We start from the raw sequence: 14,854 nt of genomic DNA, 5'->3' as shown, positions 1-14,854 counted from the left end.
TGTCCTCAAGTCGAAATCCAGTAGAAAATCTTAAATTGAAAGCAAATGACTGTCGAACTCTTCCCCAAGCAAGCAATCGTTTGTCGTGAAAGCAGTTTAATGGACATAATTTCACTGCAAAGCAGCATTGAAAGAAAACACATTAATGTTAAAAAAACTAATTTTAACAGCTGCATTTTAAAATCAGTATTCATCTGATTACCTTGGCTGCGTGTGTTTGAAACGGTAAACCTGTGACTCCAATTTTAAGCTTAGCTTGCAGAAAACGAGGTTTCTGCGTTTCACTGAGTGGCGATAGGGAAAGCAAATTAGGTTTTCGTCAGTGTTTTGTACCACGCTACGAGTCAAAAATAACCTTTTGAGCGGCAAGAGTATTTAATACAAGAATTCACACAAGAACATGAAAACGTGCAGTGCGTGACGACGCGATGTCACTGATTTCATTGAGTGTCAACAAAAAACAAGGGGATCCAGTTTCGAAATTGCACCGAAATAAACCTGACGGACTATAATCTCAAGTAGCACGTAATAATCTATCCCAGCTTGAACTATAAACAAACACGCCATTTTCGTCAGCAACACAAGAGCACCGAAATAATAAACAAGATGTACAACAGATTACAAAAACATTCACCAATTTCTTTGTTGTTTCAAAATTAAAGGAATTTCTACCTTGGATTATTATGCTGACTAATCCTGAAAAGACAGATTAGCTTCCACACTCATGTATGAAAAATGATGCGACTTGGATGACAAAAGTAACGGCAAGTAGCAACGCACGAAAGTGAGTGGAACATTAGTCACAGCGTACACCAAACAAGGATTGACGTCATTGTCAAGGCACTTTTTGAGACCTTGTTAGTTAAGTATGGTAACTACGAATTGATGCGGACTCAACGTTAAAAAACATTGCAGCAATATCAAAACAAACTCAAGTTTGTTTGGCGACGAAACATAAACTACAAAGACGATGGTACAACGCAAAAAACGAGTCATCTTGATGCTGGCAATGAACTTGCTAAGGAATGAACTTAGTGATGTAGACACAATTGCACCAAATTGCGGACGGCAAACGTCAAATTATGTCATAAACTTGCCAAAAAAAGTAAGTCATTGTGGCCTTACTTGTGTGACGTTGTAAACAGTACCAACAAATGACATTAGAAATCATCTTGATATAATTGTAAAAGCGCATATTACTAGATAATGCCGATCAAGGGTAGAAGAAATTTCTAAAGGCAGTTTTCATAACGGCAATAAACATCGGTTTTGCATCACAAGCAATATTTGATAGTAAGCCATAAACGATGATTGCAAAGAAACACACAAATCTAAATTACAAGCAACATAAAAGCCTCAATTCTATTTGGATAAGGTAAAATGCGCCACGCGAAAGCAAAAAGCCTTCTACCTCCATTCATGGGTACAAATCTATAATACAATGATTGTACACCAAGCAAGTTACAGATGTTTTGTATATTGTTTTGATGTAAAATCATTGAACGCGTAATCACCGCCTATGTTAAAGCATCTGTTTTGTATGTACGCGGATGACTAAGTTCTTATTTAGACTCTTCTCACCTTTTCTTGCGGTGGCCACACCAGCAATCCTAGCCAAAAAACAGTCCTATTTTACGTTGACGTTGAACAAATGTAAAGAAAGGATTGATTTGCGGGCTGAAATCGTGCTTTAAATTTGTAACACGCCGAGCCATGGTGTTCACTGTTGACACCACGTCATCCGTTTCGCAGAATTTAATTGGTCAATTGAACGATCACGACATAATGGTTGGTGGGTATTACACTTGCTTCAAAATCAACAACTGACGCGAAATCTATTGTCACAATATTGTTTGTTCTTATTAAACACAAAGCATGCTCAGTAAAGGGATGAATAATTTGAAACGGGGAAGAAAATACAGTGAGTGAAGTATTCAACGAATGTATGCAACGGTCTATTTTCTGAATCAAATCAACAAATAATGAAACATGACATTTGTGATTGCGATACCATGTTGTACACAGCATGGTAGGGACAAGCATACGATTTGTGTCACTCATAAGCTTAACTAGCAATCCTAATTCTATGCTTCTAAACAGAGAAACAAGTTAACGACATCACTGACAATGTCGTGAGGAGATATCTTCAAGTGCATGAAACCTGACATTGCATAGCTACATTGCGTGCTAATGGAATGCTGTTATCTGATTGGTCGCTGGAATGAACGCGTAGCTGTGGTACCGCTTGGTGATTGGTCAAATGCTTCAAGTTGCCATTCAACGCCACGGATTCGGACAAAATGTTTCTCCGATGATCTTGAGTTCCGGAATTATTGCAACCGAAAGATGGGGAGACGCGATCTCTCAGCGGAGACGTAAAAACATCACTTCTACACATTGAGCTGACGCAAGAGACTTCGTTGACTGCTTCTGGATTGAACGACTGCGTCAAGATTGTTGAACTCTGGTCGCTCAGCAGTGCAGCCTCTGATGCATTGTTGTCTTCCGTGTAATGGCTGACAGCGAACAAGTGCGCGTTCGAACGGAAATGACGATCCAAATGACCCTGGAAGTCAACGATTGTACATTACAAGATAGCAATGCGAAACACGGACACAGGATAACTTTTGTTTGCAAAGCAAAACATTCTCAGATTGGGATTTTTTTCTGGTGTTTATTTTAAAAGAAGGTGCGGTATTTGATGCGCATTTGGAGTTCATTAAAACTATCCTGTCACAAAATATTTGTTGACAAACAAAATACATCATGACACAAGCTTTTGATTTGAATACTTTTGGTGAAATCTTGTACATTAAACGACTTTTTCACTGCACTTGAATTTCACATACAAGTGATGTCTGTGTAGAAACGCTTTGTAAAATATGCCAAGTTAGTTGTCAACATTTCACAATAGTTTCTGCAACAACCATTAAAAGGGCGGTCACGTGATAGAACACCTTAACATCGCCCAAAGGTATATTCCTCATGCATCGGTGCACTTGCGAACGTGAGAAATAAAGATAAAAAAATCTCTCTTCTCATTGATTGGATATTTAGTATTGCTTTGAAGCATCAAAAGAATCATTTTCTGAAATCACAAGCGAGAAATACCTGGAATCTAAAAGCAACATCGCATGTGATGCACTTGAAAGGCCTCGGGTCTGGTGGGCCGGAGGGGTGTGATGGGCCGCATGGGTCACTCGCCAAGTTTTCGGGGTTATTGCAGGAAAAGGGAAAATTGTATACGCTTTTTCCGTTCCATAAAGATAAGTTTTGAGCCTGAAAAAGACACCAATCGCAACGTTAGAAAATCAAATTGATTAAAAGGAAATTAATTCAACGTCGACGTTGAATCAATGTAAAAATGACGGATTTTGCTGTCTGGGTAAACGCATTAAGATAGTGATAATTCAATCAGCACGTAACTATGAAACAAACTGAATGACACAATTGAATTGTTACGGTAAGGTATTACTAAAAATGAACGAGTCGATACCTCAGAACTACTACTGTGCTTGTTCCGGCCTTGTATTGACGAAGGAGCGGTAGACAAAGCCTCACTTGAGTGGAAACGATCTTCACAGGTCACATTTCTGTTCAACTCACTTTCCCCTGCTGATGTGAAGTTTGTTAGCCGCAACAATGGCACGCTAATTATGCTAGTAGGCAAACGAAGCCACATTTTCATAGTGTAGGTGCCACGCGTAGCCACGTTGAATGATACACTCTGACTGATGTGACACCCAGACAGCGAAATCCGTCATTTTTTCATGGATTTAACATCTGCAGACGTTGAACCAAAGCAAAAAGGACGGATTCTTTAAGCTGGGATGCTACCGAGATTTACTTGTTAGAGTCCTTAAATTTTTATGCGTTGGAATGTTACGAATTTAAATGCAACATACGCCGCAAGGCAGATAGTTTTACGAAATGAGAAAACGATGCAGAAAAACTCAAACCCTATGTCACAGTCAAATTTACATTAATCTACGCTCTTTTAACAATAAAGTACCTTGGGATTGCAAGTGTCCAATTCTTGAGTGTACACGGCCATCGACATTCTGTGACGTAAAATGTCTCTTATCAGATGATGAGAATTGATCACGTGAGCCAATTTTGCGAGACATTGTATTGAGACGTCAATCAAATCCACAAAATACATGCTTTGCCACCATGAGATCAGATGGTTTTAGGCATACCTTAGGCTCGTTTTGATTTTTGCCACCAGATGCGTCCCTTTGATAAGCTGTTCCACTGCCGGGTTCATGGCCGGAGAAACCGCTGCATTGCAATGTTGATCTTTCTCGGAATGCTTCTGCGAATGGCGACGGTGTAAGTAAGCTATCTCATTTTTCATATCAAAAAAGAAACATTGCCTCAGCAGTAAATCAGTTCTTTTGCATTGATTGCACAGTGCACACCTGCAGACGTTAAATCAATGTAAAATGGGTTGATTTGCTGATTGGGGTCAGACGAAAAGTAACTTCAGAAAGAAATACGGTAAAATCGCTATTTATTTGACGATTGAAATCCCAAGGACAAAACGCAGCGTCGAGTTTGCGATTTAGATCTTGAGACAAGCGACCTCAAACACAAAAGGGTTTGCTGCACAACGCTGTGCCACGATAAACGAACGAAGGCGTGTTTGCAAGCAAAATTTTTTGTGCAAATGCCATAAAAGCACAATGCTAATTATCAGTCTGCCACAACATTTTGAGATGACTCCAGGCCTTTTGAGACAAAATACAAAATGCGTAGTTCAAGAGAAGTTAAAGAGTTCAAGAGAAGTTAAAGAGTTCCAAATGTCAGTCTATGAAGAAAACTGTTTCGCACCAACATGTGAACTAAATTTATTTCAAAAACTGCAATTTTAACAATCCGTTGGCATCAACTCACTGAAAAGCAAGAAGTCAACCGACTTGTCATTGTCAAGCTGGGTTTTTTGTCATTTATCGGTCATTGACCGATTTTTTAGCAAAATGTCCGAAAAAAATATAGTCAATTCAGTCAAAATGTCGGAAAAAATATATAGTCAATTCAGTCAAAATGTCCGAAAATTTTTTGGTTTGTATCAGCTACTTGAAAGGAAATATTTTCATCAGAAAAAATGACCGAAATAAACAAAAAATGACCGAATTTTTTCAAGTCATTTCGGACAAATGACCGAAAAGTCTTAGCGAAAAAAAAACTAGTTGTAGAGAATGTGTAAAAGAACAATTTTAGCCAGGTGTGATAAACCTATGATTCAGTAGTTCCTTCTAGAACCTAATAAACTAACAAATTCCACACTTTGCGATGTTAATTTATTGCTTTTTGATTTCCAGATAATATCTTTGCGCATATTTATATATGCTTCAAGTTTTCTTACATCAATTAAACTTTTTTTATTTGTTTGACAAATGCATCAATAGGGTTGATTTTCAAAACCTACGTACGAGCATTCAACGCAGATACCAACCTGTTTCATCGAAGCTTGGCTGTTGACTATTCTCAGAAAGAACCTGAACACAAAAAAAGAGTAAATTTTTGTCAAAACAAAGATACCGATCGTTCTTATGTCCGCACAATAAGGTTGAAAAATACGTGAAAGGTAAAGATAAAAATGATAAGCCGAAAAAAAAACACATTTTAAGTTACTCTTGCTCTACTACGCACGCAATTAGTGATAACTAACCTCCGCCACTGTGTCTCTGTGTTGCCGCTTTGCTGGATTTTGACCGTATATAATTTTTTCAGAAGGCAGCGAAACGACATCATGAAGCCCGGAGTGTTGATGAAAACTCGAACTACATTCCAAAGAGATTTCGTCGTGTTTACCAAGCTTGGACGAAAGTGCGACTGAAATGTCAGTTGCTGAAGAGCTTTGGTATTTCTCCACACCGTCCATCTGCATACTGGTCAGGTTAAGTGCAGCTGTTTCGTGTTCAGGTGGAATTTTCGGGCTTGCGAAAGTGGGATAACTCTGGGGGTGAGATGCATGGGATTCATGTCTTCTGTGTGAGAGTTCATTGATCGGGCGGTGGCCCGAAGAGCTATCAAGCACCGCTGCTTCGTTGCAATGATCAGATCTCTTATTGGCCAAAACCCGGTGCAGTTCAATTGACTGTTCTTGCGTTGTTGATTGTATGGTGGTACTGGTAGTACATGTCATATCCGTTTCGACAGATGGCCCGTTTAACCGGAAATGATGTCTTTTGCTTTCAAAACTTTTCGGCAACGCCTGGCCGTCAACAAACGATGGAAGGCCATTAGTTCTGCGAGCAGCAGAATCTTCGGAACAAAACGCCAGATCGGTCTGTGATGGAACCGATGTAGACGACAATACCGATGCCGACGTTGATACCGATGCCGACGTTGATACCGATGCCACATGCATGATGTCGAGAGAATTTACATTTGAGGATTGTGCCGAAGAAAATGTAACAAAAGAATCGCCAAGCCGGGACGACGTGCTCTCCGTTTTCCTTCGCTGTGTCTCCACTGTTAAAGTGACATAAAAAAAGAACGAAGTTGCATCGATTTGTATTGCATATGCCATGAACAATTGTACATAGTTGACGTTTGAACAAAATGAAAACAATTAGACATACAATCAAATAAACATTACACAACCACGATTGATTTACGAAATAAAACTGTCATGGCACATTGGCACAAGTATCGCGTCAAAATGCAATGATTTGGACGACAGAGGATATACCGTAGATCGCTCGAATTTTCTCCGCTGCTGTTCAAGCATAGAAAATACTACCTGAAAGCGCGTTTTCCGCCGTAAAAGCTTTTTCCATTGCAATTTTATATGCAGCAGTGTCTTTAACGTTACTGAGTAGGGGCTAAGGCAAAATTAAAAACGAGAACATTCGACTTGGTTTTGAAACAAAAATAATAATCAACTTAATGGAATTCATACTAACTCTCTTTAGCGGGTGTGTTTGTATGATGATGATTATGTGCCTGATCTGATACAGACGTTGGCGATCATGGTCTTCCAAACTTCTCTGTCATTTGCCATTCGTATAAAATCGTTCGTTTTGACTGTTGTGTTTGTGGCCCATTGATTCAAGCTGTTTAAATAAGTTAATCTTTGTCGACCTCTGCTTCTTTTTCCCTGTATCATCCCCAATAGAGCTAATTTTTCCAAATCTCCATGTCTGTGAATATGACCTACAAATTGCATCTGACGCCTTCTAACTGTTGTTATTAATCTCCTTTCTGCATTTGCCAATTTCATAACTTCGTCATTACTCTTCTTTTCAGTCCAAGATATCCTCAACATCCTTCTGAGAAACCACATCTCAGCAGTGTTTGTATAATGTCGTAATAACGCTCCAAGCGCATTCACCACAAAAATTTTAGTTTAATTCGCCGAATGCACAGCATAAAGTAAACTATTTTAAACCATAAACAATAATGCGTAAACAAAGGACAACTTAACATTACTGTACCTGCAGCTTCGACGTTTAAAGTGTGATAAGCGGAAGTTGCTGGTGTGGCACACGATGAAATGCAACGGCTCTGAGTGGTTTCAACCTGATGAAACCGGTTCTTCTTGGGAAAGTCGTTCTGGATCGATTTATAAAACATATACATTTCCTCATATGGTAAATTGTAGGATAGTTGAAACTTTGCTTTAACAAACTAACGCTTTTATTAATTTAAATGTCCCAATGTTATGCTTAAAAAGCGGATGATTCTCTAAAGTTTCTAAACAGCTGGAGCAAAATGTACTGCCACGAAAAGGTTTAAGGATTAACGACTGAAGTGAATGTACTCGACTGACTGAATGTACTCGTACATATTGGATGCGTCAGTCACTACTGCGAGCAGTATACCAGTGTGGAGCTCTTAATACCAGGAAAGATTTTATTGAAACAACAACGCAAAAAGTAATTTAATCATCAATGTCACCAGGTTTCATACGCGCTGTTGAAAGTCTTTCAAATAATTTGTTGTGCACTAAGTTACATTGTTTGTCCAGCGACGGAGGATAAGTACCATATTTTGTTTACTGATTAATCCGCATATCAAAAACAAAGGGAACTGTTTGCAAAAGCTTTATGATGTTCCTTCATGTAATTTTTGAAAGAACAACGAAAGACAAAATTTCGATAGTTAAGTGATAGACCTCAACCACTTACCAAGACATGTTGGTGGGAGAATGGGGAAACACATTGCAATGCACGACGTTTTGCTCTGCGCAGATTACGAATTATTATACATACTGTATTTTAGTGTACACGTTCTTAAATTTTTCACTCTCGTTTATCCATGAGCAGAGATTTAAAGACAAAGTTTAACCACTCACCAAATATTTTCAGATTAAAATTTGAATATTTATCTTGCTTGAGTAAATTTACTCCCATGATAGATGAAGGCAGGGTATCTCCAAAGAGTAAATTTACCTCCAGTTGAATCGCCTTGTTTTAATTTTAATGCATGCTACAGTATTATGAAAAATTAACAAGCAAAAATATTTGTCTACTTCTAACATACCTTGGCGAAGAAGCAGTTCGTTCCCTCCTTGTTCTTCTTCGTTTAACCTTCCCAGAAAATGCAATTTTTCTCTCGGTTGGTTCGCTATCGGAGTCGGTGACGCGAGAACTGCTGCAACTGCTCAACGCAGGTGACTCTTCTCTGGCGCAATTAAACTTTGGTGAAACGTCAGACACAGGAGAAAGTAAGGGATTCTGTTTGTGTTGAAATCTTCCTTCTTTGCTTGTTTTAGAAGATGTGCAAGCAATTTCGCTATGAAACGTTTCAGCAATCCCGCAATCTTTTGGGGCCGGAAGCACATCAGCACATTCCAATGGCGAAGAACAGTCACTTGTGCCTGTGCTTGAGGCAGTCACCGCAGTAGGAGGCCCGCAATCGCTTGTGTTCGCACCTTGCGGGCAATGGCAACTGGCGTAAATCGGCTTCGCAAAGTTTGAAACAAGAACAGAAGGGTTGAGAACAGGAATGCTAGCTTCTGTGGGTTTCGTGCATGCTCCGTTGCCAACTTCTTCATTTGCTGATGCGTTGTCATCAAGAGGAGAAACGTCAGATTTGTTTTTGGGGTTTCTTGCTTCTACTTTCTGCTTAAACTTGTTGTACTCTCGATTTCGAGTAAGTATGAGGTCGCAGTTGCTTTTCGCCGTCGCTGCAACTCCATTATTGCACCCGCAACGCCGACGCCTGTTAAATGAACGTTAAAAAGATGAATAGCTGAATGCACGACATGTAACAAGTTGAGAAAATTTAAGTGTCCCTAAAAATAGCAAGGACATACGAATGTGTCCGTTCTCCTACGGGGGTTATAACTGACAGGCTGCTGTCGCCTGACCACCTATTTTCGAGGTTTTTTTTACTGTCAGCTAACCAGCATCCAGGCTTTTGCATCTTGTGCACTGTGCAGTAAGTCATAGCCAACGACAAAGAAGGCGACTATGTGATGTGTAACAAGATTCACATTATGTGCTGCAGTCAAAATGCCTTGCTTTTAATTGCATTCGGTTTGCATGATTGTGTCATGCAGAAGCATATTGCCACATGAGCTACATATTGGTTTCAAACTAGGAATCGTACTACCACTGACAATACACCATAACACAGTGGCTCAACATCGCACACTACAAATGATACATTGTCATATCCCAGTTAGTAAAAGTTTTCAACGTAACCAGACGTAGAAACGATATAAAACTGTCAACTTTTGCTGGCTGGGATAAGGCAGGGCTGAGTCATACCTCCATCCAGTCATCGTGTCGGCGAATGTTATTTCCGATGGGGAGATCGAAGACTCAGCCACAGTCCAATCCTTATACATTGATAAGAGGTTGCTTTTGGAGTCTTTACTCGTAACTTCCATGCAGGCTGGCTGTGGGTTAGCCACACAGCAATAGCAAACATCGGTCCGCGCCGACGAGGTAAACTGAAGATGAGAATCCAAAGCGTTAGGAAATGCCAATGCACCAGTCGCGTAGCTGACCGGAACAAAAGAAAACTAACTAGAAAACGTCTGAAAAGCACTTTGTCAGTGTGGAGGACCATAACATTGCGAATAGCAGCTTTCACGAAACTTCACTTTGATCGATGAAGACTTTGCCAAAAGTAGTTTCCTTTTCACACAACATGGCGTCAATCATTGGCAGCCATGCCTTTCCCTTTATCAAAACCTTTAATTCTCAAGACACAATCGTAAAAAGTGAACCACACATATGAAACCACAAAATATGCAATTCTGTCTCCCACAATCAGTATTCGTTTTTACTTCACACGACATGTGTGCTAAAAATGGTGTAATGCTGTACTTACTTTTACACATTCCATGTCTTTTGAAGGTGTTACTGATCTGTAAAAAAAAACATATCGATATATAGCCTACAGAATACACGCTAATCAACACGATAAGCAAAGATACAAACCAAATTACAAATTAAAACTAGCAAAACATATCCTAAGCATGCTTAAACGCCCAACTGAGCTTGTGAAGTTTGGCAAACCGGTGTAGCATCGACAATGATTGCGTATTATTTACAACATGCTTTATGAGCAGAAGAATCAAGAAAAGCAGCAACTGACCACAAAGTTCATTGCGGTTAAATAGTCGTTCAACATACCTCAGAAAAGGTGAAGTTGCTGTCGCAGAAACGGAGGAACTGTTTTGGTCGGGATGACCATCAGTGTTACGATGTTCGAAAGATTGCCCTTGTATCCCGCTAGCAGTGGTGCTATGAACAGATGGGACACTTTTGGCAACGTTTATATTCGAAATAGACACTGGTTCTTCTTTTGCTGGCAATGTTGAATTTTCCGTTATTGACTTTGTTCCAGCTACCAAGCGGGATTGGGAATCTCTGTCGGATTTTGATGTACTAACTTCAGGACTTGCAAGTTTAAGTGGAGGACTACTGCCATCCACTACCTTTAAATTATTAGGTAATAGTGAGGGTACAGAAAATTTGTTACGACTTCGGGAAATACTTTGCTGCATGTCCGGCAAAGTTACATCCGGCAAGTCAGGCTTTTGGTTCGGCAATCCGTTTTGTATCTGCTGCCACAACCACACACAAGTGCCTTGCTTCTCCTGGCAACTCAATGAATGCTTCACAAATCTATTTTCGCCCGTTGACACTGAAGCGTCAACGAGGTTAATCTTGCGTGAGTTAGAACAACAAGAACTTTCATGAGGAAGCACGCGGGAAGAAGATGAAATGATTGTGACTCCAGTGCTGCTGGTGCTTATATGTGGAAATGAGACGTTAGTTTCAATAGCAGTGGTAGCATTAGAAGCTATGATTTCTGGTTTAGTGGTCGCCTCAGTTCTAGAACAATCCATTGGAGCAAATTGGCTATCGTCACTTACAAAGCTGGATTTTTCAAAATGACGCATTAAATGTCGCTTGTTGGGTGGAAGCTTGCTGGCTGGCAACAAGTTGGTCAAACCTGGCACTGCAGCTCGTTCTTGTAGCGTTGAAATGGTAGAATGGTTGGTTTCTGCATCGACTGAAAGATTGCTGTTTTGCTCTGTCGTTTTGTTACATTTGACTATTTCTGTAGACTGTGAGTGAGTAGCTAAATGAGCAGCATGCTGGAGTCTCACGCTCTGCAATGCTAGCTCAGTCTGTAAAGTTGCCCCAGCGCTTTTTCTGCGACGTAATTCATTGCTGTGTAGTAGTTGGACAGAATCAGACATAATTTTTGATTTCGTTTTAAAATTATCACTGTTATGGTAATTTTCATGGAGATCAGACGCACCACATGCAACAGCACCAGATTCCAAAGCGGCGAAGTCGTCTTTGATCGAGGGATTTTCACGCATATTTTCCGTAATGCTTGCCCGGGGAATTTCTGGTAAATCAGAGTGGCGTCTACATTGTACCGTGTTTTCTACGTCTTCGGATTTCGTCTTTTTGGCAGATTTCGCTGAAGCGCGCTTGTATTTGCAATACAATTGCTGATGGATTTTGTAATTTTCTTGGTTACGATACGTCACACCACAATCGCCACATTCAAAAATTGCTCTTGGGGCAAGATTTTTGGCACCAACATGAATGGCTTGACCATTGCTGTTAAATAGATCTAATTTTTTAACAACATGATTAGTCGTATCTCGGTCTCCCAGTTGCTGTAGACGCTCACTTGACAGACCAGATTGTTCATTGAAATCCTTGACTATTAAACTGTGCACCTGAGAATTTGGTTGCGGAGCTCTAGTCAGTTGAACCATGTTCTGCACTTTTGAAGTTGTCATGTGTGAGTAAGTTGGGCTTAGTGGGAGATTTCTACTGGTTGAAACTAAAGAAGAAAGTCCGGACATTTTTCGTGTTTCCGTAAGAACTTCACCCTCTTTAAAAGGAGGCAACTCTTGAGGAAGAGAACCAGAAAGAGCAGCTGCATATGATGACAGTGATGCAGAATCAAGGCTATTGCGACGAAACACACGGCGAGGCTTGACTCGTTCCAACGCAGGATTCAAAAGAACTTTTTCGTTATTTGAAATTAACTTTGATATATGCTGCTCAATCGATTTGGCGTTAAGACGACTTTGCGAGGGTTTCTCGGTCAAAGACATTCGTTTTCTCTTCATGACGTCATGATGCAGAGAGCTTTTGTATGCATGCTGCAATTGTTCAGCGACCGCTTCGTTATGTTGAGAAAACGAAGCACAATGACGGCCGTTACTAACGCTCGCCTTTCGGATACAAGGATAGGGTGCTCTGAATTTCTTATTCAGGCTCATGCTAGGAACAGAAAAACGTCTTCGTATGGAATCGGCGTGAGAGTGAGACACATTCTGATCGTACATGTTCGAATGACCTTTTTGCTCTTTGGTCTTATTCATCACAGTGTCAGTATTCATTGAAACACTGCTTTCAAGAGCCGCGTTTTTGGTCGAGAAATTGGATTTGTTCATATCCGCTCCAACCAGTGCAGCACCACGAGGTACCGCGATAGGCGGAATATGAGGAAACACTGGCAAATAACTACCATCTAAACAAGGAAATCCTGCTGTTGCATTACCCACAAAACCTGGTGGAGGGATAACAGGCGCAAATCCTGACAAAGGCACGGCATTCAAATTTTCCAAATTCTGATAACGGAGCGATGGGTTTAGCATCTTGTAAGCATCCATCAGCATGGGGAAAGATACAGTTTTCAAATGAGGATTCTGAATAGGTGGTTGTAAACCATTAGCACCTATTGTTGCAGGACCAAGCATTGCACTACCCGGGATAGTACCTATTGCAGGACTTATGGAAGAAAGATTGCCATAAGAACTGAGAAGTGCAAAGTTTGGTTTTGGAATGGGAAAATCAGATGGGGAATTTGTGTCACTGCCTTTCAAATTCGACGATGTTTCCACAGAACTTTTTCTTTGAGAAGCTTTTGAATGGTTGCTGTCTTCTTTGCTGCTAGAAACTGACGATGCGGAACTTTTTCGCATTGATTCCATTTCTACATCAAAGCCTCTCATGTCGGGTCCATTTTCAATGTGCTTTTGTGTTATGTGATTCAAAAGCTCTGGCACAGAAGTGCAAGTTATGCCGCACACTACACACTGAAGCTCGACTGACTCATCAGTGGTAAATGGGTCGGCTTGGGGTAGCGTTTTTCGACAAAGCATAGACTGCTGGAATCTGTCTTCCGCATGCAAATGAGACGTAAGGTACGGCCAAAGCAAGGGTGACTGACCATACGGTGTGACAGGATAGCCGTCCAATGGACGAGGTAATGGTCCCATTTGAGGTCCCAGTTGTATGTTTGACTTGGCCTGTTTAATTTCTTTTTCTATCGCAGACAGAGCTTCGGAGTACAGAGCAGGTCCGTTCATGAGGTGTTTCATATTGTTGTTTTTCTCGCGTTCCATTGACGTGTACAAGATGTCCATTCTCGTATTGAAGTTTAAATGATTTTTCTCCGTCGCATTAAAACGCTACGAGATTCTTTCGTACAAAGCATTATGAAGAGATATACTAACACACAAAGAATTAACGCATCATTGATCTGTAATTAGAAAACAGTGATTTTCAACATTTCAATAAAAAAAAATCTCCACAGTGCATCCGAACACTAACCAGAAACATCATAGATGATACTTCAAACAGTATAACAGCCGAAGATAAATTAAATTCTCAAACTACCTTCACTTGGGATCGCTATTTTTCGTTGAACGCTTTGTAATAACTGACTGATTATGATTGCTACAAAATAAATTTAACAAAATAGTGTTAGCGGAAACTAAAATAACTATTGTTTTTCGTTCAAAACAACAACAAAAACGCATCGTAGATATATGGCCTGGATGTGGAAAAATCCATGCCTACAAATACTATTACTAATTGAACGAAAGGAAGAAAAAGTTTCAAGAACTTGCAAAGTCCAAATCAAGATCGCATGCCTGAATGACAAATCATATTGCCACCTAACCATGCGCAGAAAATGCAGAAAAACCTGCACACACTAGCCATGGAGTAACACATATTTCATGAATGCATTGCGCTGCTATACAGAAATGTTTTTAGCAATACAATGCAAAACACAATGTTCAGCGAACACTCAACACCATGATGAAAGGATAAATATATTTTTGAGCGTATGCGCAAAACTAGGATCCAACATAGCAGTGCATGCCAGTATGTGATCGCAAACGTGTTCTAGTCCAAGACAAAAACGCAGCCGAAAACCAAAAAAGATGTCTGCAAGTGCACGCCTTAATCACTGCTCTCTACCTAACCACTGCCGGAAAAAATAACACAGTACATATTTTCCAGATTATCTGCAAACAGTGTAAACATTGAAGTAAACACAACATTGTTTTGCTCTTTATCAACGCACCACACCTCGCTTGAGAAATACCTGACAAAATATGCCT

The 14,854-nt window shown here is 40.1% G+C and overlaps 1 protein-coding gene across 1 annotated transcript; it reads right to left on the bottom strand.

Moving 5' to 3' along the window:
- Positions 1-344: 344 nt before the first annotated feature.
- LOC145780242 (uncharacterized) lies at positions 345-13,892 on the bottom strand. Its single transcript, XM_082591945.1, has 13 exons — positions 10,599-13,892; positions 10,294-10,330; positions 9,726-9,910; positions 8,494-9,174; positions 8,139-8,193; positions 7,446-7,563; positions 5,675-6,480; positions 5,459-5,501; positions 4,200-4,315; positions 4,013-4,061; positions 3,497-3,615; positions 3,112-3,279; positions 345-2,566 (listed from the first exon to the last, which is right to left on the bottom strand). Exons 1-13 carry the CDS (start codon positions 13,868-13,870, stop codon positions 2,147-2,149), a joined length of 6,069 nt encoding a protein of 2,022 aa, XP_082448071.1. The 5' UTR covers positions 13,871-13,892; the 3' UTR covers positions 345-2,146.
- Between the last annotated feature and the right edge of the window lie 962 nt (positions 13,893-14,854).

This window comes from Aplidium turbinatum, chromosome 11 (genome assembly GCF_918807975.1).
Source record: "Aplidium turbinatum chromosome 11, kaAplTurb1.1, whole genome shotgun sequence".
NCBI lineage: Eukaryota > Metazoa > Chordata > Ascidiacea > Aplousobranchia > Polyclinidae > Aplidium > Aplidium turbinatum.
Note: the sequence above shows the minus strand (reverse complement) of the source record. Positions and strands in the feature narration are given on the sequence as shown.

Coding starts and splice junctions, on each gene's coding strand:
- LOC145780242 (XM_082591945.1), bottom strand. CDS start 13,870: ATGGACATCTTGTACACGTCAATGGAACGCGAGAAAAACAACAATATG. Junction 8,194..8,493: donor CGAACTGCTTCTTCGCCAAG/GTATGTTAGAAG, acceptor TAATCTGCGCAG/AGCAAAACGTCGTGCATTGC. Junction 4,316..5,458: donor GCCAAGCTTCGATGAAACAG/GTTGGTATCTGC, acceptor CGCCATTCGCAG/AAGCATTCCGAGAAAGATCA.